Source organism: Cupressus sempervirens, chromosome 5 (assembly GCF_028749045.1).
Source record: "Cupressus sempervirens isolate cs-2001-9-10 chromosome 5, ASM2874904v1, whole genome shotgun sequence".
NCBI lineage: Eukaryota > Viridiplantae > Streptophyta > Pinopsida > Cupressales > Cupressaceae > Cupressus > Cupressus sempervirens.
Window position 1 is genome coordinate 914,450,449 of NC_143122.1, and position 25,213 is coordinate 914,475,661.

Sequence of the window (25,213 nt, forward strand, 5' to 3'; positions counted from 1 at the left end):
AAAGTTCTTTGATGATTAGATTAGCAATACTTGGGAAAAAAAAACTAGGGATTGTTGTTAATTTCAACCAAATGGTGTAGAAAGGATTGTTTGTTGTTTTTTTCCCTCAAAGTCATGAGATGCATTAAAAAGTATTAGAAAAAACAATGGTATATAGGGCAAACCTTTTTTAAAGCTATTTCATGGTCTTCAAAGAACATGTTAGACCAATATTTTTTCCGTCCTCCTCTCTTCTAGGTGGAGTTGTTGGTCTCAGATTGGTTTTGACAATTGAGTGTCAACACACTTAACCAATTCTTAAGTTGATGTCGAGTATAATACAGAAATCGAGCTACAGTGTGTGTCGAGCCAGAGATTCAATAGATGCCAAGTGAACTTCAGATGTCAAGCAAGTATCAGGTGCCAAGTGATAAGTGATGCCGAGTCATTGTAGGTGCCGAGCAAAGTGTAGATACTGAGTGAAATAGAATTACTATAGGAGCTGAGTGAGATAGAATTCCTATATGTGTCGAGCATCAACAACTAGTAAGTGTTGAGTAACACAGAATCAACATATGATTTTGTCTTTCACAAATTTCGATGTAAACCATTTTTTGAGCCAACTTAGGATGAATCTCGAAGGATCTTGAAGATAAGATCGAATCTTTTGGATTACCTATGTAATCAACATGCAGCCAATTAGAAAAATGGAGAAAGCATGCAACCAATAGGAAAAGTGAAAGAATTGAGTGGGAAAATAAGAATGAATATTGATTTTAGATTCATACCTAACCCTAAGTCTTTGATGTCTCTAAAAGGAGGACAAAACCCCATTGTGTGTGTGCATGAGTAAGAGTTGAAGGGAGAATGCTAGCAAAGTGCAGAAGGGGTGTAAAGACCTAGAAAGAGCAGAAAAACATTGCAGAATTTAGTTGATCAAGAACAAAGTATCAAAATTTCAAGGAGAGATATATGAGATCAAGGAAGAATTAGAACAGATATAGCAGAACAAGGATCTGGAATTAGTAATTGAAGATTGCAAGTCATCAGGTCAAGACTTTCTAATACTTTCTAGCCATTGTCTTAGGAATGAAAATCTTATGATGATAGGTTGGTTTAACAGCCATGTTGTAAGCCTTTAAACAAGGTACTAAATCCTTTAATAGGGTAACATTCCAAGTGAGTGTTTGTAAATCCTTTAACCAAGTCTCTTTTAACAGGGTGTAAAGTCGTTAATAGGACAGGCCTTTCACAAGGCAAACCATTGGAAGTGGTCAAACTTTGTAACCTTAAACAGTTACATATTGTTGCAGTGATACTTTGTGGGTGTCATCCTCACCCCAGTTTTACATTCTCATTTTGGAAGGTTTCTGGGTTACCATAATCTTGTGTTATCTGTTTTCATGCATGTCTTTACTTTTATGTTTGTTAGATAAATTAGATGCATGTGAATGATTTCAACTAAAAGTTTTAGAGGTTAAATATAGTTACTTCTGATTCAACCCCCCCACCACCACCTCTCATAAGTAAATCTTCCCACTTGTAAATTCCAACAATTGGTATCAAAGTTCTCACAAGGAGGAGCCTTATATCTTGGAGAAAAGATCTGGAAATGGAAGTCTAGAAACTTGGGAAGATCATAGAGAATCAAGCAATTGATGTACAACTTGCTCTACACACTTTGGAAGAAGCAAGAGAAGAACTAAGAAAATCCTTAAAGAGAAGAAGAGAGATTGTCATAGCTGAGAATGATACACAATACAAGGAGATTGACACCTCAAAATTGTTTGCAAATGGAGATTCCAAAGAGTTTGATACAGCAATAGTAGACCTAATGGAGAAGAATAGAGCCCAAATAGAAGAAATCAGAACACTCAAGCTTGAACAAGAATCACAAGCCATGATGCTTTGTGAAGTAATTGAGAAGAAGAAAAGAGTCATTGAAGATAAGGCTATGCTAGAAGGAGACAAGAGAAACCTTGCTAGCAGACTGGAAGAAAAGTCAATTGAACTTGCAAGAATTTCAAACATGCAGCAAGACACCCTAAGCTAGATGATGAATGCACATCATGAACTGAATATCAAAGATATTGAGATCTCTACACTAAAAATGCAAAATGAACAATTGCAAAATGACTTGAAAAGAGAGAAGGAAATTGTAGAGAGCTTCAACAAGCCCAATGAGGCCATCAAATACTTTGAGTAGCTACTAAAATCACTGAGGGCTAGCAATGATACTTCAAGACTAGGATACACCAACACTAAAAAAGGAGACTCATCCAAGACTACAAAAGAAAGAAGTAACAAAGGTAAGAAAACTAAACTTACTTGTCATTTCTTTAATCAAAAAATACATACCTCTAATGTATGTAGGAGCAAGAATGCCAATCAGCATGACAAACCTAAGAATGTGAGTCCCATTCATAAGTGCAACAAGCAAGGACATCAAGCACATGACTGCGGGACTAGGACTATCACAACACCAATATCTGAAGGTCACTGCTACAATTGCAAGAAGTATGGACATATAGCTTTTGAGTGCAAATCAAAGCCTATGTGGACACCTAATTAGCTAGCAAGGGGAAATAACCATGGACATCACTACAATTGGGACTACAACACTAGGTATAGCTATCATTACTGTCAGGAATATGGACACATGCCTAAAAATTGCATAAGGACATATTTTAGTGGAAACTACAGCAGATGGTTAAGTCAAACCACATGTTTTAATTACTTGAAGGCTGGTTATATTAGCAGGAATTGCCCAACAAGGTTAAAGGCACCCAACTCAGAGATCAACAAAGGAAAAGGAAAAGTGGATGTTGAATACATCAGAAGAGAAATGAATAAGACATGGAAGAAGAAATATGGGAGCAACACATCAAATGAAGGGATCACTTCACCTAAAAGGTCAAGTGCTCACACTTCATCAAACTAAGCACAAAAAGGCATGTGGAACTAAGATACTAAGCTTTATCATACATTAGTTCCTAAACAAGCAAGTACTAAAACAAAGAGATCAACATGAATAAAGATGTAAAAGTTAAAATTTCAAGATTTCATAAGTGTTGTTGAATTGCCCTCAGATGCCGAGTAAAATTTCAATTCAAGCCGAGTTGATTGTCGAAGTTAGTAGAAGCCGAATGATTATAGCCGAGTTGGTACTAGAAGCCAAGTTAAAGATTAGTGACAACTACTTCTGTGGATGCCAAGTGGTGGAAAGGCAATGGTGTTGAGTAATGCAAAAATGCTTAAGAAGTCGAGTGGATAGCTGTAAATGCACTAAGCATTAAATGCTATGAAAATAGGGTATATTATCGCATTTTGAATCTTTTTTTTTTCATCACGAATAAAAAGCAAAGATGAAGAAGAGTGCAGAATGACTTCAAAGTAGAGAATCCAGCATTTGAGCCAATTACAATAGTGATTCAACATAGTTTCATCGAATTCAAGGTATTTACATTTGTACTGAGCTACACAGTTTTAAATTTCTTCATGTTAAAACCCTAGCTAGCACAAATGGCCTTAGTTCTAGGAAACCATAGGAGAAAGAACCATTTGAGGTCCAACTAGTGTCAAATGAAGTAAAACAACTTGATTTTCGGCCAATCCTAGAGGTGGCATACAAAAATGACCTAGTCGGAGCCCTATCTATTATACCCCTTAAGGTAGTTATGGTTCAAGATGTTAGAAGATGTTACAACTGCAAAATTGGAGCCATAGGAGATATGGAGATTAGGGAAGCCTATGAGAGATTATGTGAAAATGGAGTTTTGAAAGAAGAGTACCAAATTGTTGAGAAGAAGGGTTTGATGTGTGCCCTAGAATTTTCCATTGTTTTCAAAATTGAATGGATCAAGATAGTGCTTAGTAGGATTCTTGATGGAAGTTTATAGTTGGAGGATGGTCCAATAAAAATAACAAAAAGGATTGTACATAGAGTGACAAGGTACCCAACCCTAGATCGGTCAAAAACCCTTAGAAGTGATTCTAAGGAAGCAATTGAAAAGAACACTGGTGCCAAATGGAACAAGAGAGGAATGACAATAGACACTATTCAAGACTCTCTTGTTGACTTTTTTGTTAGAGTTATTGCACACAAATTTTACCAATCCAATAGACTTAACAGTGTACCTTGCATTGCAGTGGATGTGGGTTATAAACTAGTAAAAAAGGATCATACTTATGATCTTGTACAACTACAATTGCAACAAATTAATGAGAATTTAGTAGCAATAAGAAGAACCAATGGGAGCACAATGCAAGTTTGGTGCAAATTTGATTTGCATATTTTTCTATGTACAGAATGAATTTCCATCTTTTGGTAAAGTTGTCTGGAAAGAAAATAAGTCAATAATAGCTCAAGTTAATGAATACATTGAACAAATGGGAGCTAATTTTGAGACCCTAATGACTAGCTATTTTGAAGACTTCAAGAAGACCATGAAGCAAAGGCTAAGAATACCAGTTTCATTGGTAGAAAAGCATGTAAATGATGTATGATTTCTTGTAAATATTGATTATACTTACATACAAGCAGCCATACCAAGAGTTAGATGGTTAAGACCTCATGGCTATGAGATAAATATAGATGAGGCATCTGCAGCTATAACTGCATTATTAGCTGAGGAAGTGGACAAAAGTGCACCACAATTTGGAACTTTTGATGTGGTCAAATCAAAGGCAGATATGGAGTTGAAGACTACCTCCACACTGAAGAAGAAGGACAAACTTGTAAAGAAAATTAAAGCCAAATTTGGTGAGGGCACAACAAAGGGAGAAGAAGATGAAGAAGCTAAAGATGATGAAGAAGAACAAGGACAAGAGATGCTTCGACCCAAGGTATGGGTGAGGATGCAAAGGAAGAAGAAGGTGCCAAGCAGGAAGCACCCAAGGCTAAACCAAAGAAGAGAAAGACACAAAAACAGTCAGTTGCACAGCCCAAGGGGAAGAAGAAAGCAACAAAGCCAGGCCTAGCCAAGCCAACTCTAAGGGCAGACACCAAGGCAACAACACAAGTGACAAAGGAATAGGGGAAGCAAAAAGCCATAGAGCAAGGAGGGCCTATAGAACAAAAGAAAAGAAGAAAATATGTTGCACCCCCAGAGTCAGATGAAGAAAAGATAGAATCTGACAATGATCAATTCATATTGGTAAGACATTCCACCAAATCTAATTTGGAAAATGTTTTTGATAACATTAGGGACAATGCAGATTTGACTGGATTGAAAGGAGTTGATTTTAATAAATTTTCAAGAGAAGAACAAAACATAGTGGAAGAGTCTATCTACACTATGATTGCCAAATTTAAGACCACCCCACTTGAACTAGACAATTCTATGCCTAAGAAGCCAAGCTCCATTGTAGACAATAAATGGCATTACTGCCTTAATATGGAGAAGGAAATAAGGGAGTCAACATTGGCTTGCATGATGCTAGACCTTACTAAAGGTCAAATAAGCAAGGCCAGTAAGAAACATAGGAGCAAATTTGCACTCAAATACAGGGCCTTTAGTATTTTACAAAATAAAATAGAGGATGTTGTAAAGAAATCCACACAAATGTGGAAATTAATTTATGGATTGACTACTGTCAAGGAAGGGCAGGAAGATCCCTTTGAGGGAAGAAATGATGAGGAAGAAGAGGAGAATGAAAAGGATGAAGAAGGATAGAAAGAGAAAGAAGAGGTAACAATGGAGAAGACACAACAAGGTGACAAGGCAACAACTGAGGAGCACTAGCCAGAATAGAGTGTCTAAGACACCCAATTTCTACCACCAAGTCCTCCACATACAGCACCTACACCTATAGAAATGGTAATTGTAAAGGATGTTCCTGACACCTCAGGTCAGAACATCAATCCACTAACTATAGAGGATCTCAAAAAGATCATTCACCAAACAACATTGTAATCACAATTGTGCACAAATCCTATTTTGGTGAGTGTAGAGTTACAAAAAGCTATAGTAGAAATTACCAAGGAGAAGGTGAACACACAAGAACCATCTTCACAATCTTCCATAGCTATAGATGATCAACCAAAAGAGCAAGCAACACAAGACACAATTGCTAAGGTTGATCCCACAGTGACAATAACAACAACTGTCGAGGAGCCAGCAAAGGAGCAGACGGGACAAGATGTTCCTACAACACAAAGCCAAGGTGCACCTCCTCAAATCATTGTTATTGATCAGGGAAAAAGAGAAGAAGATAAGGAAGAGGAGACAACCCCCAAGGAAGGAGAACAAGAGGCAATACAAACATTGGTAAATTTTCCTACCTTAGGGACTTCTACCAAACAGCCAAGCATTGATGCAGTACCACTACAAATCTCAGCACTAGGCTCGAGCTCCACCATGGTAGCAAGGGTAATTCACAATGGAGACCCTGCCCTTCATGAGTAAATAGTCATAACTAGTTATGACTACAAGACAATAAACCTAGCACAAATAAATAAAGTGCAAGAGGCACTTAAGAGAAATAAGAAGCAGGAGATACTCAGAAATGAGTATAGACAAAAGCAAGCATTAGTAGAAATTAAAGACATATTCCTTAATGCATTCAGCTTGCCTGTACCTGATGAAACAAAGCCCATCATGGAGCAATTGTTTAACATAGTGGACCAAGTACAAAATGAAGACCTTGATACTAATGTCAAATTATTAGAGTGGTCTGCAAAGAAATTCAAATGAAAGTTAATGAGAAGATATCCAATGAGATAGCACTTTCATAGGTTTAACTGGCTAGGAAAGTAGAAAAGGTGAAAACAATACTTGAGAATATATTCTCATTGTACTCCAAATTGTGTAACTCATCATACTTTACACAAGAAACTAGCCAGAGAATACTGAGCTTGGAACAGAATCTTAAGATATCTAGCACACAACTACCTAAAGATCTCACTCAAAGTGAGAAGCATTTTGCAACAATGCTTCACACTTCGGAGTTAGCTATATTGAAAACAAAAGAGGCCAATTTTGAGGCCAAATTCATACAAATATAGTATGTTATCACCCCACACCTAGAAGTACTACATAAGGAAATGACCTATGCAAAAAATGTTTTAAGGAAAGACCCTAATCTTTCTACCTTAGAAGGCCTTGTACATCTTGCAACAGAGATAACCATCTAGCACAAAGCACTGGAAATTGTCTTAGATAATTGGGATGCTTCTCTGAAGATGATAATGGAGGTAAATAAATCATTTTTGGCTAAATATTCTATTCATTCTTAGGACCTTTTGACATAAGTGTCAAAAATGGGGAGAAATTCCATTTTTGGATAAATATATGGAGATAATACAATTTTTTTTTTTTTTATGGAAGTAATAAAGAATATCCAAGGGGAAGACATTCATAAAAAGGGGGAGACATAATAAAGATTGGAGATAATAAGAATGGATGTGTAGATAAAGGGAGAGATAAGGAAATAAAGTCAAAAGGACAATAAAATTGCAAGAAGATGTGAAAGGGGGTGCAGACATAGAGCAGAAACAAAAGGGGAGTACAAACAAAGTAGATACAGAGTATAGCAAAGAGTATTAGACACATTAGCATGAGACAAATTCAACTTCAGGGAATTGTGGTTACAGAAATGGCGCATTAGCTCAGGGGGAGTTACAAATTTTTGAGGTATATAGTCTTCTACAAAATATTGAACAAGTTTATGAAGTCTTGTACATACGCCGAACATAATGTGTATTATACTCATAGAGATTAGACTCATAATGCTTAGTTAAGTGTTTTTGCCACTCATGTCAAAAAGGGAGGTTGCTGGTCTCAAATTGGTTTTGACAATTGAGTGTCAACACACTTAATCAATTCTTAAGTTGATGCTGAGTGTAATACAAAAGCTGAGCTATAGTGTGTGTCAAGCTAGAGATTCAATAGGTGCTAAGCAAGTATGAGATGTCGAGTAAACTTTAGGTGCCGAGCAAGTATCAGGTGTCACGTGATAAGTGATGCCAAGTCACTATAGGTGCCAAGCAAAGTATAGATGCCGAGCGAAACAAAATTACTATAGGAGCCAAGTGAGATAGAATTCCTATATGTGTTGAGCATCAGCAACTAGTAAGTGCCAAGTAACACAAAATCAAAATATGAGTTTGTGCCTTCACAAACTCAGATGTAAGCCATTTTTGAGCTGACTCAGGATGAATCTCGAAGGATCTTGAAGATAAGATCGAATATTTTGGATTACCTATGTAATCAACATGCAGCCAATTAGAAAAATGGAGAAAGCATGCAACCAATAGGAAAAGTGAAAGAATTGAATGGGAAAAGAAGAATGAATATTGATTGTAGATTCATACCTAACCCTAAGTCTTTGAAGCTTTTAAAAGGAGGATGAAACCCCATTGTGTGTGCACATGAGTAAGAGTTGAAGGGAGAATGCTAGCGAATTGTAGAGGGGTGTAAAGACTTAGAAAGAGTAGAACAACATTGCAGAATTTAGTTGATCAAGAACAAAGTATCAAAATTTCGAGGAGAGATATGTTAGATCAAGGAAGGATCAAAACAGACAGAGTAGAACAAGGATCTGGAATCAAAAATTGAAGATTGCAAGTCATCAAGTCAAAACTTTCTAATACTTTCTAGCCATTGTATTGGGAATGAAAATCCTATGATGATAGGTTGGTTTAACAGCCATGTTGTAAGCCTTTAAACAAGGCACTAAATCCTTTAACAGGGTAACATTCCAAGTGAATGTTTGTAAATCCTTTAACCAAGTCACTTTTAATAGGGTGTAAAGTCTTTAGCAGGATAGGCCTTTCACAGGGCAGACCATTGGAAGTGGTCAAACTTTGTAACCTTAAATAGTTACATATTGCTACAGTGATACTCTATGGGTGTCAACCCCACCCCAGTTTTACCTTCTCATTTTGGAGGGTTTCTAGGTTACCAATTTTCATGTGTTATCTATTTTCATGCATGTCTTTACTTTTATGTTTGTTAGATGAATTAGATGCATGTGAATGATTTCAGCTAAAAGTTTTAGAGGTTAAATACAGTTACTTTTGATTCACCCCCCCTTTCAGAAGTAAATCTTCCCACTTGTAAATTCCAACAGGAGTTAAAAGGAGTTCAACTTGAATTTTGGCCCTTCATTCCTCTAATGTTGAAGCTGTTAGGGTCTGTTTTGCAGGTGGGGGACTGTAACGTTACTCTCCCTTGCCTTAATGCTTGTATGTTGATCTCTTTGGATCAAGATATGGTTCTCCCCCCAAAAAAAATTGTGGATATAGAAGGGGATTCTTATTGCTTGGATTTGGTGAAACTTGGTGGCTTAGGTGCTTGTTTTCATTGTAAAGTAAACATTTGTAATAAGAAGGATTGTCCTTCTTTGAAAAATATTCATAAAATCTTTAATGTCTCTAGTAATAATCAAAAGTCTAGGTAACCTAAAAGTGAGGCCAAACAGAAAAATGAGTCAATTCCTATTAACTCCACCTTGAGTAGCATGATGGAGATTCTCTCTGATAAAAATAATGAAGATAAGGGTGGTTCATTAGGCAAACATTTGGGGAAGTTTGTCTCATTTACAAACCCTCTCCTTGAAGATGATTTTGATGTTAGACATGCTAATCAGTCTGTGAATAAGGAAACCCAAAACCCCTTCACTACTCATCCATTATATATGTAGGTGAATAGAGAAAAAGTTAATGTACATGATGCCCTAAATCAAAATTCCCAACAATTAGCCCTATCTAGTATCAAAGAAAAGGCTAGTAAAGCTCATAATAAAGAGCAACAAGCCATTATACAATCAGTGGCCAAGATTGGCACCATACCATCTAGAATAGATAATACTAAGGATAGTTTAAGTTCCCTCTCAGAGAAAAATGGAAAGTATGATGACTTCATTGAGGTGGTTGAGAAGAAAAAAGAAAGACATATGAAGGACGAAATAGTACCAAAAATACTGAGAAACACAATAAGATCAAGAGCTCTGAACTGCCTACTTGTTTCAATAGATTATGTAGTGTCTCTAAACCCCAATGAGTTAAACATGATGATAACCATTCAAAATTGGAATATCAGAGGGTTGGAAATGCTAGATAGGAAGTACATTGTCAGGAATTGGTGTAATAAGATGCATAAAAAGGATATTATCTACCTTCAAGAAATCAAGGTCACCAACTATCATGCCTTTAACACTCTCAAATTCTTATGGGATAAAGCTAAGTGTTTCTTTTCTAGTCATATTAGAGGTAGAGGTGGTGTGGCCATATTAATTGGAACTCAATGGGTAGATAAAATTATTAGTGGATAAGAGTCATATGGATTCTTGTGAAAACTAATGATTTAGTTTTTGGTATATGTAATATATGGGTGAGCCCATAATAATGGGTGCCACTTTTGTGGCATGAATGAAATTGGAAATGTTAAACAAAAATTGAATTAAGACTATTCATGTGAACTCTATTGTTTGTGTGAACCTTTTTTCATTATATGTTTGCACAAACATAATAGTATATGTTCAGCTGAACATATAATGAAAAAGGTTTGCAACTACATACATACTTTTAAAAAATATGTTTGCTCAAACATATGTTTGCGTGAACATATAATATATGTTCAAGGTTTGCACGAACATGTTTTAAAATAAAACTTTGTTCTTTTTCAAAAAAAAATTTAAAATGCCCTTTTGACCCTCAAAACTAGGATCAAATGACCTCCTAATTTAAATCTTAAAATATCAAATTGTTCTTCTCAAAGAACACTTTCCAACTAGTATAATTTTAATAGGTATTATATTCATTAAGAATTTCAAATATGAGTTTAACTCATTATAGGTTGATTAACGATTGAACATCAACTGACTTCGACACTTTGGAAAAAATTGTAAATTAGTTCAATTTTTTTTGAAAAAACTTTAGGAAATAGATTACTAAGTTAGATTTCTATTGAAAAAATAAAATTTGATTTATGATATATTGAGTTCAAGTTATGCTTGTCAAAATGAACATATGTCTAAAGTACGATTGATGTCACTTCAAAACTTCATAAACTATGCAATATTCAACCAAATTGAATCAAACAAAATGGATCCTCTAGATATTAATGTTATGAATCCAACATCAAAAGAATTACCTCATTATCATTTGTAGAAAAAAAGTTATGCTTGTCAAGAAGATTGTCACTCCTTAAAAATATTGATTTTTCATATGTACTACTTTTCAAGGGAGAAGAAAAAAATTGACTTAAATAAATTTATTTTTTTAATAAAAAAATATGATTACAAAATAGGAACAAAGTATTAGAAATCACTAGTTTACATCATCTTCAAATTATTAATAGTTTTAGAGATGTAGTCACTCGAATGTGAGGTTTGTTTCGAAAATGTTGATTTCAATGTTAAAATTGGTCAAAAAGTGACACCCACTATTGTGGGATCACCCATTATATATGCTCTCAATGACTATAGATAAATGACCACTCAATGGGACTAGTTAACCAACAAAATCCCAAATGCTTGTTGGACTTTTATAGGTGATTTCAACACGATTGAAAACAATCAAGATAAAGTAGGAGGGAATACACATGAGTAGAAAGGAAATGAATTTTACTTCCAAAATAAATCGAAGAGAAAATTTAACGTCATTGACCCCTTAGATAGGATGAAAAATGAGTTTGATATGGTTCACATGGTGTAGTAACCAATCTAGTAAAAGGAGAATTTACTATAGATTGGACAAAATATATTTGAATACTTCTATGCTTAAACTAATTCACTAACTTAGTAGTAACCCTATCACAGTTTCTCCAACTAGCATCTCTAACCACTTACCCATCCATACTTGCATTTCCTTGAGAGACTTAAATCCCAATGCTAGGGATCATAGAAATAAGAAGTTGTTCAAGCTTAATACTTCCCTTCTCCAAGGTGAAGATTCTTTATAAATCATTAAAACAATAACTATCCTCTCTAAATTTTGCCCAAAAGATGTAACTCCTAGGAGTAGATGGGAGAATTTGATAGAAGATTGGAAAAAATTATTTCAGTTAATTGGCACAAAGGAGGCTATAGGTGGCTATGGATCGTAGTTAGAAGGAGAATTTCTATCAGAAAAAGCCTAATACTATAGAGAGGGATTTACATGTCAAGGGAATGACCTAAATTTGGAGCAAAACCTCATTCATGCCAAATCCCAACTTTGTCAAATTTAGGAACTACAAAATTCAAGGCCCAAAAAAGAGCTAAAATTAGATGAAGGGGACAGAGGGACCACATATTTCTTTAATTTAATTAGAACTAAGCATAGTAGAGAAGAAATTGATGGCATTCAGGGGGTGAATAGATATACTAAGGATAACTATGAAATCCTAAACACCCTTGTACAATTTTATAAGAACATTTTTGCCTAAGATTTCAGTGTTAGGAAATAGGCAATGTTGGATTAATGCCTTTGTCTTATACCTAGAAAGGTGAATAATGAACAAGCCAAGTCCCTACAAAGGAAAATTAAACTCAAGGAAATTGATGATGTCATTGCTTCACTAGCCAATGGGAAGTCTCCTGAATTGGATGGACTCCCAGTTGAGTTCTACAAGGCTAATAAAGATTGGATCTCATGTGAGTTATTGGAGCTTTATAATTTTTCTTTTAAATGTGTCACTTTGGGGGAAAATCTTAATAATGGAGTGATTAAAATCTTACCCAAAAGTGAAAATACATCTTTTGTACAAAATTGGAGACCCATAACCCTATTAAACATGTCCTACAAGATCATTTCTAAAATCATGGCCAAGAGAATTTCTAAGATGCTAAAATTCATTATCTTTGATACCCAAACTGGTTTCATTAGGGGTAGATACATTCTTGATAACCTCATCACCATTTGCGAGGCTATGCATTGGGCCAAGATGGATGGTCAAAATATTTCCATGATCTTGTTGGACTTTTAGAAGGCATATGCCAATATCGAATGAAGATTTGCACAAGGAATATTGAAGGCTTTTGGATATCCACCTTACTTTTGTGACTAGGTTAACATTCTTTTTTGAGACTCTTCAATATTCATCAAGGTCAATGGTGAATTTTTTGATCCTATTCCTTTGGGAAGGTCTATTAGACAAGGGTGCCCTCTAGCACCTTCTCTCTTTGTAATTGTTGCAGATGACTTATCTTACATTTTAAAGAGTTCAAATTTTGGTCCCCTTGCATAAGGCATTACCCTTCCTAATAATGAAGAACTCCTAATTGAACAATTTGCAAATGACAGTGCTCTTTTTGTTGAACTAATTGAGGAAAATTTTGATGACATTCTTAATAGGCTACAATTGTTATGTTTAGCCTCGGGTGTAAAAATTGCTCCAACCAAATCCATTGTGTTGGGTTGGGTTGATACTCCTCCAAATTGGCTAAAAAATAAGGGTTGGCATGACATTGATACTAGTGTGAGGTATTTGGGTATTCCCTTTTCTCTAAATCCTTCAATTAAAGAAATGTGGTCATGGATTTTTAAAAAGATTGAAAAAAGCATCTCAACTAGAAAACTCATATGTTGTCCACTGCTAGCAAAGCTCAAGTAGTACAAAAAGTTTTTACCTCTCATGTTGTTTACTATGCCTTTGCTTGGCTTTTATTCAACTAACAAACCAATAAGTTGGAAAAAAATCTAAAAGAATTTCTTTGGTCTGTATGGGCAGTAGGAGGAGATGGGAATGATGCTACTCACCAAAGAATATTGGAGAAATGGATCTCAAAGATCTGAAAATGCAAGGAATCACCCTTTCCTCTGAGTGGATAATCAAGGCCCTAAATAGTAAAGAGCCCTAGAATTTTTTGACAAGGAACAACATTAAAAGATCATCTACTGAAAAAAGGAAAGGAATGACATAATATTCCATTACTAGATATATTATTTGGAGATTTCAACATCAAAGTTTTTGGTTCCAATGTATTTTCTATTATTTAGAAGGCTTGGTGTCAAGTTAGGCCATTGATTTGTACAAGATTTGTTGTTGGAAAAAATCCTTCTTATGTTGTGTTAGATAGGTCTACTTGGTGGGGAGTTTGTTTGGATGATAAGCCCCTTTCTTTAACTCAGTGTTGCTTGGCCAAAAAATGATAGAATATTGACATATCTACTTTTCAAGATGTGGTGGTTGACAAACAACTGGGGTCTTGCGAAGAATTAAGTTCTAAGTATAACATTCTTTATTCAAAGAAAAAGACTTACACCCTCATTTCTAAGGCAGTTGGGGCATTCTTTCTTGGTAAAATTTTGAACTTCCAATAGTAGCTTGATTGTGCTAAATGGACACATGGTAATGGTTTGAATAATTGCTCTTGTAAATAAATGTATAATATGCTTAAGCTGAATGATGACATCATAAACAAAATCAATCAAGCTTGGGGCTTTAATTGGCTAAACTCTAGATGACACTTTATCATTGAATTATTTTGGCTCTCTTATTGAAGATGTTACAAGACATTGGTATATGTATTGACGTGTTAAAAGATGTTACTTGCAATAAGTCAGAAGGCATCATACAATGACATGAGATTTGAAATAGATTCTCCACTCAAGAAGACCAAGAGTTGACAAAGCAAAAGGTTAATAATTTTCTACAATTGAAGACCCTGTTCCTAAAGGATAATTTATTAATGAATAGATGACTTTAAGACTTAGGGAAGACTCAAGGATTTCTTCATCAACATCAATTATTCAACCCATTTTTCAAAATACATAAGTTAAAATTATCAATTTCACAATTTAAAATAAATTCGAACATAAATTTTGTTCACTTTAATTGTTATATACTTAATAATATAAGCTAATATAATTTTTGTAAGGTAAAATTTCTTTCTTCCAATGGAATATACCTAAAAAATTATGTTAGACACAATGTTGTAATAAAATAAAATACCTTTTCAATAAAATAGCCACGAAGATTAAAGCCTGCCACTGACTATTAAACAGATTCCTCCATATATATATATATATATATAACTTCAACTAACTAGATTCCTCCATATATATACAAGTTTAAATTACTACCACAAAGTTACCATTTTACACATTCCTTTTCAAACTTCAATCTCATTATTATGTGGAATTTACTGGTCTAATTGCCAGGCGAATATCAGCAAAAGATCATGGAAATAAAGTAATTCCAAAAGCAGCACAATTGGTGAAGCACTAAGGGAAGGAATCATGAAAATCACATAAAGCCAACCCTGCCATGACAGCACAAACATAGCACTTCACGTGCATTATTTTATTGTTGATCACACAATATCAATAATGAGTTCACATTCCTTCAAAAAAAAAGAGTTGGGGTCTTATCATTGTCAGAGAGACTGCTCAAACTTAGTTAGCGGCCCATTTTGATTCTGAACAATCATGAAAACTGCCCATTCTTTTTATGGTAAAGTTCCTTTTCAATTACAACAACAATGCACAAACATCATTACAAAATGATAAGAAAATAGATGACTTTGATCTAGTTTAAGTTATAATGAATAATCTCATTATTGGCTGTTGAATCTTATCAGTAGCTCCAGAACAAATGGTATAATAAAACAGCCTGAATACTTATTTATACAATACAGAAAAAAAAAACGGTATAATAAAAGAGCCTGAATTTTTATTTATAGAATACAGAAGAAATAGTTACTCTGACATATACTGATCTTAGAAATCCCCTTTTCTTAAACTTAATCATTCTTCCCATTCTTCCCGTCAAATCAATTCCTAAAAAAACATTGCCCCCAACCCCCCAAATCAAATCCTCGGAAAAGATAAGACAATGAGCTTAATCATTTTTCCTCTCGGAGTCGAATACATATACATGGAAAAACATGAACAGTGTGTTGGGAAATAGAAGAGAAAAACAACTAAAACAGAGTAAGAGAAACAGAGTAAATAATAATCAACAACAATGGAGAATACACAGAATGCACTTGATAAAAATTGGTTGAATTTTATTGATTTAATCACCAGCAGCAATCAGCAATCTACAGCTTCAACTTTCAATCTCACATTAACAAATGATACATACAATGTTTAAAATACAAGAAACAGGGTACCAAAAACCAATTTGAAAAGACCAAACCGGGTGCCAACATCTGGAACCTTCACTGCAATATCATGCAAGTTTGTCAACAGAACTCTACTTCATTTGCTTCACACATATAACACAGTGAGCAATATCAAAGAGTTGCTAGTTAGAAATGTTTCAAAAGTTGAACATGTATAAATCTTTTGAACATTTTAAATCATATTTTTTATCTGTTTAACTCAAAATCACACAGTTAAATCCTGATAGCAATATCACAATTTGACATGCTGTGGAAATTATCTCCTACTTACAATTGATGAGCTTAAGGGGCTTTCTAGGTTCATAAGGCACAACACTTGGTGAAGGTTTTACAAATGGGGTTGCAAGCTTTGGGTTTAACCATGGAGGAAACTTTGTAGTTAAGCACGCTCAGGCTAGAGTAGTACTGGGATGGGTGAGCTCCCAGGAAGTCCCGGTGCTTCACCCCTGTGAGCATCACCTAAATCCAATGAGTGCTAAGTATTCCATTTATTCTTATGACAGATGGATTTATGTTGACTCACTACTCATGAAACATGGAACATGGGTCAATGAGGTTGACTCAAAGTCACACAGTTAAATCCTGATAGCACTGTTTAACATTGTTAGTTTAATATGTTTCAAAACTAAAAAATATTTTTTTCTAACATTTTTAATCACATTCTATAATTGGGTAGTTTCTAATTTGAAGTATTTCTGAATTTAAATGTTCTTAATCACATTCCACAATCTATCCAATCTATCCATGATCAAGAAACATAGAATACAAAACATAAATTTATGTTTAAAATTACTTCTAAATTCTGACACCATAAAGAATTTGGCCAGAACTATGAATATCTTTTGGCCAGTAAGAGTAAGAAACTCTGACACATAAAGAATTTGGCCAGAACTATGAATAACCAGAATAACCAGTGCAGAAGAGGTTTCAGGCTGCCCTTGATCCACAAGTGTACTCACACTTCATGCCCTTTAATCTGAATCTGTATTATGAGAAATCCTAATACAACATAGCTAACATGGACTTTTAAAAGAACTCTTTTCAATTCAAATGCATACTATCACACACCATGCTCCTAAGACCAAAAAGCTGATTCTCCCTTATATTTTCCACCAACACAGTCAGCATATACACCTTACAATGCTACATACCATCAGTAGTGTGGTATATGCTACATACAATATATGAACAAACACAGATTATCTAATATTTGCTTCAATAGAACTAGTTGCTACAGCAATAAATCATGGGAAAAGGTGGGCAATTTGAAGGAGGTGGGTATGGAGTTCCAGGGGTGAAGAGAAGAAAGGGCAGTGATCAGTATCCATGCTCAGGACAATATCAGGAGACCAAAGTTTGATCATAGTCTCCTGCTTTTCTATTAATATTATTCTGTCCTGCAACGTTTTCAAATAAACTCTTGGAACCTTCATGAATTCCTCTGACTCTTCAATAAATTTTGCTGTCTGGAATGCTAATAATGGTGCTGGTTTTATGAGGATTGAAGCCAGAGCCGCATCCTGAAAAATAAGAGGCAGATATTGAACAACCATAAGTAATTTCACTTAAAAAGACAAGAAAGGAAGTTTTAGAGATGTAGATTTGATTTATACCTCAGGAGGGCTGAATGGATAGAGAGTCTCTCTTTGGAATTCTGCCCTGATTTTGTAAGTTGTTGGGGGATGCTCTGGACCAAGACCGTAGTGGAATTCACTCACTTTCAACATGTCTGGAACTCCCTGCACAAATAACGAAGGGGTTAATACTCACAATTGTAATTAAATAGAAGCCTTAGCCTCACTTTCTATAAATGACAAGCAGATGGCCAAATTTGCATATCTCAATATGGTTTGTGAAGTAACAAAAGCAAGTGTTTTCTCAACATTAATATTGAAAGCTTCAGAACAACTGCCGCCTTTCTTAGTATGTACAGAATATCACTGACTGACAGATCTTTCATGCCCATTAGCTTATATGGTTACAACATGTTAAACTCAATTTCTGCAATACACTAAGAAATATTAGTTGGATTAATAGCAATGTAATGATATTCCTTTTAGCAGGCCAGTAAGAATTATAAGGTTTCCAACTCAAAGAACTAAACTTTTCTCAATTTCTATGAAGAACAAATCACCCAACTGAAGAACTCCACCAAGAAACATAGGTTATATGAAAAGTGCAAATAGAAACTACCCAACTGAAATACTCAAACTGCTCCGCCAAGAAACATAGTTTATAAAACTATGCCAAAATTTTACAAGAAAAATAAAGGTGGGGATCACAATCAGCACAATTGATCATGAGTTGTTTAAACAAAATCCCCATAAATCAATTGAATCACTTGATAGCGAAAGAGCCTCTATTTTCTCTAAACAAACCAAATAAATATGAATGCTCCCATCCGAGCATTTCTCCTGTAGGATTTTGCTTCATGAAAATGCATATAAGAGACAATTCAAATGTAGGAATGTAGAACAAACCAGCTGAACGTCTTGCTCTGAACAAAACCCATTTGGGAGCATTGTTGCAGCAATATAAACAGCAACTGCAATCTTATGACCAAACGCATGAATTGCATGGCTCAAGCTCAGCCCTCCTGCACTGTGACCAACCAGCACAACCTGAACAAATACATAAAATTGAAACAACACCCATTTCATCAATCCAGCTCAATTTGACAAGATCACAAACAACTTGTTTTCACTCACAAACCTTTTCAGAGTCGGGTAATTGAGATAAAAAATCCATAAGGGGAGCATCATAATCTTCAAAAGATGTGATAGAATCAGGACTGGCAGGGTTAATGCCCGCCCCTGCAAGATCCAAAACAGTCACCTTATGCCCTGAGCGCTGAAGAAGATGAACAATTTTGTACCAACACCAAGCTCCATGGCCTGCACCGTGTATCAGTACAAAGTGGGATTGGCCATGTTTATTATCATGGCATTCATTTCCATTTTCCATTCTCATTGCTCTATCTTGGCACTCAATATCCACTGTCATGCTTTCTTTTTGTTCTTTCTTCAAGTGTCTAGGAATTCTCTTATACTTAATTGTAACACATGTAAGGAGCAGCCTGTACAATTGCCTCTTTAATTTTACAAATGTCTGCTATAGCTTTACCAGCTGGAATCACAACTACCGAACTTTTCCAGATTTCATTAATCAGCTTCTGTTTTATTGTGGCGTCTCAATGTGGTGGAAGTATATTTGACTGTTAAAAAGATAGAGAATGAAGGGATTTTATAATATAGTTCGATATATTTTTATATGAAGAAGAAACACTAAATATGCCCTTAAAAACACAAAGATCTGTAGGCTACCTAATTAGGTGGCATAGAATTCGAACTCAGTCAGTAAAGAGGGAATGGGAATTCTAACGGTTTGAACTATTTATCTTCCCAATCTAAATCATCTCTATCTAAATCTGAAACGACCAGTTCAGGGGAGAATTTATAACAGTTTAAGGGACATTTCAAATAAAAAAATAAATGAATAATAAAACACTAGACGACCCCCATATCCCAGCCAAGGATAGTTTTAGAAGAATTTCTATTGTAAAAACTAAGAGGGAAGTCCCTATGATAATAAAATACGACATGCAAAAGAAAAATTTAGTATAACCAGCGCTGACTGCTGGGTTCAATTGGTAAAGCTAAACTTTCATATCCCTGGGAAGGACGAAGGCAGTAACAAATATTAAATATCTTTGAAAAATGCCCCTAAAGTCTTCTCTGATCGCAGTCAACACTAAGTAAGAAATAAAATCCATGAAATAACAACTTAAAAACCTAGACAAACCAAGCCCAAAGAACATGCATACCCAAAAATATCCATTGTTTTCTGAACATATGATTGTTTCTTTCTGTGACTCTGAAACAGTGAAGAGAGTGACTTTCTCATGGGCTAATATACCATACCTTGGCATGGGCTAATATCATAAGAATCATTGGTTAAGAGGGGTTTTGGTCAACAAGCAACTCCTTTGACTTGACGAGTATAATGTGTTCTTAATGGGGGACAGTTGTAGATATTGATGGGCATCATCAAAGTCTCTCAAAACATAAGTCTTGGGTAAATAAAATGTATTCTCATAAATTTGGTGATGAATATAGCTATTATAATTTAGATGATTATGAATGTTTTTGTGATGGACGAAATTTCTAATTTAAGATTATAATATTTAAGTACAAATGATTTTATATCTCTTTTCATCTTTGCATATGTTTAAATGTTTAAATGTATGTGATCATAGTATAATTTAGATTGACTAGTGCATAAGTACAAATGATTTCTAATCTATTTTGAACTTTGATATGTTTAAAAGTATGTAATCTTAGCATGATTCAGATTGACTAAAGTAAATGATTTTTAATCTGTTTTGAACTTTCGATATGTTTAAATGTATGCAACTCATATTGGCTAATGCATAAGTTCATTTGATTTCAAATCTATTCTAAAGATTGGACATGTTTAAAAGTATGTTTAATCTTATTGTGATTTAGATTGGCTCATTCATGAGAGGAGACTAATTGGAGGTGGCATGCATTATGTGATCTTTGTAAGCATTATGCCACTAAGGCCCACTTTATTAGAGTCCTTTTAGTTGTCATAATGGTCTCATGTGTATTCTCAATGAATTATTTTAGTCAACAAGTCCTAAGTACTAATTGGGACACATTAAGCTATTTGTAGAAAGTTTTTTGAATTTTTGCTATAGTGATTTTAGGATCACTCTTAACAAATTGATTGAAATTTATTACAATTAGGGGAAAGGGCTCAATGGTGGCGTACACTTAGTTTAGAGTTATCCAAAAATAAAATCACTATCATATTAGGATCTCAAAATATCATTAGTTATATAGTTTGACTTTTTTGTTAACAATATGAGTTATTTTTTTAAATACATTTTGATACAAGTTTTACAAACCACCTAATCGTTATTATGATATGTTAATAACATCAACATTTGCATAATATTCCTATGTTTAGAAATATATACCAATAGCTCTTTAATGCAGGAGCATCCTGGGTGTAAGGGCAATCTTGCATCACCCATAAATATTTCTACTTCCATTTTTTTAGTTGTGTGTTTCTAATAAGGGTTATTCTTGTGTAGAGTAGCTATTTGTGGGAGCTTGCTAATTTTAGAAAGTTGGTATTGTGTGCTCAGATTGTTCTAATCTTATATGTGGGGGTTCTTCTTTGAGTCACTTTATTGTCTTCTTCATCAGAACTAGTGATGTAAGTACTGCTCTGATACCACTAATGTAGATATGCTCTGATACCACTGATGAAGGTATGCTCTGATACTACTGACAAAGGGCCACACCACCCTTACCAACTCATGACAAAGAATGCAACAAGATCTCTCAAGATCCAATCCAAACCCAAGCTAGCCCAGATCCACAATCTGGTAGAAACCTCTGAGATCTCAACTTGTGCTCGCAAGCCACTAAGCAATCTCCTTGTTTCTAAACCACAACCACTAGCTCTTCTCCAACTTTATCCAAGATCCAAGTGTAAACTGCCTCACATTCAGCGCTCTGTCTACACACTCACAACTCCACCATAATCCTGCTGTAAATTGCCTCACATTCGGCGCTCTATTCACAGACTCAGGAAAACTCACTCTTCACTTCCTCCTTCTCTTTCACACCTTGAAGCCTTCCAAGCTTTCCAACTTTCACACATTCAAGCTTTTCCTTCCAAAGCTTTCACCTTCTCGAGCTTCTCCTTGTTGAGCTTCTACTCCTCAAGCTTCCACTTCTCAAGCTTCTCCTTGAGCTTCTACTCCTCAAGCTTCCCCTTGAGCTTCCACTTCTCAAGCTACTCCTTGAGCTTGATTTAGAAATGCTCATATGCCTTGCTTAAATAGGCACTTACCACCCCATGCATGACTTATCCACAACCTTCTAGAATTCCTCCACAACCTTCTACAACTTCCACAACCTTCTACATCTTCCACAACCTTCTACAACTTCCAAAACTTTCTACAATATTCATAACTTTCTAGAATTCTTTCCACACACCTCGATAAATGAAATGACAACCATTTTTTTTTTCCCTATTATGCCACTTATGCACCTCGAAAATAGAAATCTTCTTTTCCTTTCTTTTCTCCTTTTTCCCCTTTTTAATTTTTTTAAAATTATTTCTTCTCTAATTTTCGTCACTTTCTCTCTCCTCCACAATTTTTTTTTTTCAAATTTTTTTTTTCCCAATAATTTTCCCATGCAAGCTGCTCCTGCATCAGACTTCCCACACTTTGATGCCAAAAGAAAGATCTACCACCATCTTCATCTTCACCAAAGGCTTCCACCTCAATAGGGACAACAAAACCACCATGCAAATCCTCCACACCAACATCTCAACCATCCAATCAACATGCTCATTCCCAGGAACAAACTGAACATAATGCTTCAACAGAAAATTCCCATCCACATCAGCAACTAGTGAATTCACACCCATAGCAACAAACCCCACATCAAAAGCCACATGTAGATCTCCATCAACACATGCCAAACTCTCTACACCAGCAACCTCATTGCTCACAAGAAGATGCTCTGCAATACATAACTCACCTCCAACAACCGGATCATCCATGACCAAGTGCTCTGCAACATACAAGTCACCACCAACATCAACTAGATCATCCATGACCAAATGCTCTGCAGTCTCCATGTCAGACTCAACCAATTGATCATGAAAACCAACCTCTGTCCCTGCATCAACAACATTAGGAATATCTTCAGCAACAACCTCTAGTTGCTCTGCAGGTTTTGCATCAGACTCCACAATCTGATCAACAAAACCAACCTCTTCCACCTTGACCTTCTTAGCTTGATCAGCCAATCTAGCATCCAACCAAGAAATCATCTTAGAAAAATTCCTCTCCACTATATCATGGATTTTTGCAATCATCTTAGGGTCCAATCCTCTTGGAGCCATCTTCCAAGATCTTCGTAAACCCTCTGCAACAAATCCTTTCCACGCTCCTTGTGACAACCAAATTTTTTGCAAGTCAAATTGCAACCCGCCACCTCGCACAAACAATCAGGAACCACATCACAAGTCTAGGACAACGAATCTACAATCCACCAACTCTCCACAATCATGCCTCACCAAGTTCAAACTTTCATCTCTGCATCAATCCATCAATCTGCATGTCCTCCCAAGGTCCTAGTGCAAACTGCCTCAGCTTCGGCAATCTGTTTACACACTCAAGAACTCCCACTCTAATAAACTTCACCCAACCAAGGTCCTGGTACAAACTACCTCACACTTTGGGGATCTGCTTGTACACTCCAGAACTCCTGCTCTGATAAACTTTACCCAACCAAGGTCCTGGTACAAACTGCCTCACACTTCGGAAATCTACTTGTACACTCAGGAACTCCTGCTCTGATACCACTTGATGTAAGTCCTGCTTTGATACCACTAATGTAGATACACTCTGATACCACTGATGAAGGTACGCTCTGATACCACTGACAAAGGGCGACACCACCCTTACCAACTCATGACAAAGAATGCAACAAGATCTCTCAAGATCCAATCCAAACCCAAGCTAGCCCAGATCCACAATCTGGTAGAAACCTCTGAGATCTCAACTTGTGCTCGCAAGCCACTAAGCAATCTCCTTGTTTCTAAACCGCAGCCACTAGCTCTTCTCCAACTTTATCCAAGATCTGAGTGTAAACTGCCTCACATTCGGTGCTTTGTCTACAAACTCACAACTCCACCATAATCCTGCTGTAAATTGCCTCACATTTGGCGCTCTATTCACAGACTCAGGAAAACTCACTCTTCACTTCCTCCTTCTCTTTCACACCTTGAAGCCTTCCAAGCTTTCCAACTTTCACACATTCAAGCTTTTCCTTCCAAAGCTTTCACCTTCTCGAGCTTCTCCTTGTCGAGCTTCTACTCCTCAAGCTTCCACTTCTCAAGCTTCTCCTTGAGCTTCTACTCCTCAAGCTTCCCCTTGAGCTTCCACTTCTCAAGCTACTCCTTGAGCTTGATTTAGAAATGCTCATATGCCTTGCTTAAATAGGCACTTACCACCCCATGCATGACTTATCCACAACCTTCTAGAATTCCTCCACAACCTTCTACAACTTCCACAACCTTCTACATCTTCCACAACCTTCTACAACTTCCAAAATTTTCTACAATATTCATAACTTTCTAGAATTCTTTCCACACACCTCGATAAATGGAATGACAACCATTTTTTTTTTCTATTATGCCACCTATGCACCTCGAAAATAGAAATCTTCTTTTCCTTTCTTTTCTCCTTTTTCCCCTTTTTAAATTTTTTTAAAATTATTTCTTCTCTAATTTTCGTCACTTTCTCTCTCCTCCACAATTTTTTTTTTTTTTCAATTTTTTTTTCCCAATAATTTTCCCATGCAAGATGCTCCTGCATCAACTAGGGTAATCTACTATATTACCTATAACCAAATTACCAACCTCATAATCTTGTTGTCCTACAAAGGGGTCTTCTATAGTGCTAGCAAAGAGATCTCCATCAATGTCTATTGTAATTGTAGCTCTCTCTATCATCATGTTGTCATCTTGCTATTAGGTGCATCCTCAATATCCATCACTATGTTGTCTTGTGGCTCTGATGCTACTCATAGTTCACTCATCATTTGATATACTAATGCAAGAGCATCTTGCATCACCCAAAAATACTTCTATTTCCAGCTTTCTAATTTTGTGTTTCCAATAAGGGTTGTTCATGTGTACAGTTTCTATTTGTGGGAGCATACTAATTTTAGTAGGTTGGTATTATGTGCTTAGATTGTTCTAATCTCATATGTGGGGGTTCATCTTGGACATATTAACCTACTAGATGAGTTTTTATAGTCATATCATATGTATTAGTGCAGTTGTAGATTTTTGGTATGGATTTTGGCTATCCAAACTTCAGTTCTAGTGATGAAGGCCTAAATGGCTCTGAAATGAGGTGAAACATCAGTTGGTGAACATTTTTTTTATGAACTATTGTAGATCTTTAGCTAAGGATTCTAAAATGGGGTTATAATAGCCCATTGGGTCAATAATTTTCTAGTTATGGTCTGTAAAAGTGCACCCATCTGAAAATGTAGTTTGTAATTTGTCTTGAGCAATCCTATTTAATAAAGTACATAATAAAATAATATAATATGAGGTTGGT

General features: G+C 35.6%; 1 protein-coding gene across 2 annotated transcripts; it reads right to left on the reverse strand.

The window, feature by feature from the left end:
• Window positions 1-16,792: 16,792 nt before the first annotated feature.
• LOC149558884 (methylesterase 17-like) lies at window positions 16,793-19,935 on the reverse strand. Of its 2 annotated transcripts, none has more exons than XM_089832902.1 (4): window positions 18,745-19,935; window positions 18,513-18,653; window positions 17,646-17,771; window positions 16,793-17,552 (listed from the first exon to the last, which is right to left on the reverse strand). In XM_089832902.1, exons 1-4 carry the CDS (start codon window positions 19,033-19,035, stop codon window positions 17,277-17,279), a joined length of 834 nt encoding a protein of 277 aa, XP_089689028.1. In that variant the 5' UTR covers window positions 19,036-19,935; the 3' UTR covers window positions 16,793-17,276. The 2 variants fall into 2 exon arrangements, with proteins under 2 accessions (XP_089689028.1, XP_089689029.1); XM_089832903.1 differs by having other exon boundaries at window positions 18,868-19,902.
• Between the last annotated feature and the right edge of the window lie 5,278 nt (window positions 19,936-25,213).

Coding starts and splice junctions, on each gene's coding strand:
- LOC149558884 (XM_089832902.1), bottom strand. CDS start 19,035: ATGACAGTGGATATTGAGTGCCAAGATAGAGCAATGAGAATGGAAAAT. Junction 17,772..18,512: donor CAGAGCAAGACGTTCAGCTG/GTTTGTTCTACA, acceptor TTATTTGTGCAG/GGAGTTCCAGACATGTTGAA. Junction 17,553..17,645: donor ATCCATTCAGCCCTCCTGAG/GTATAAATCAAA, acceptor CTTATTTTTCAG/GATGCGGCTCTGGCTTCAAT.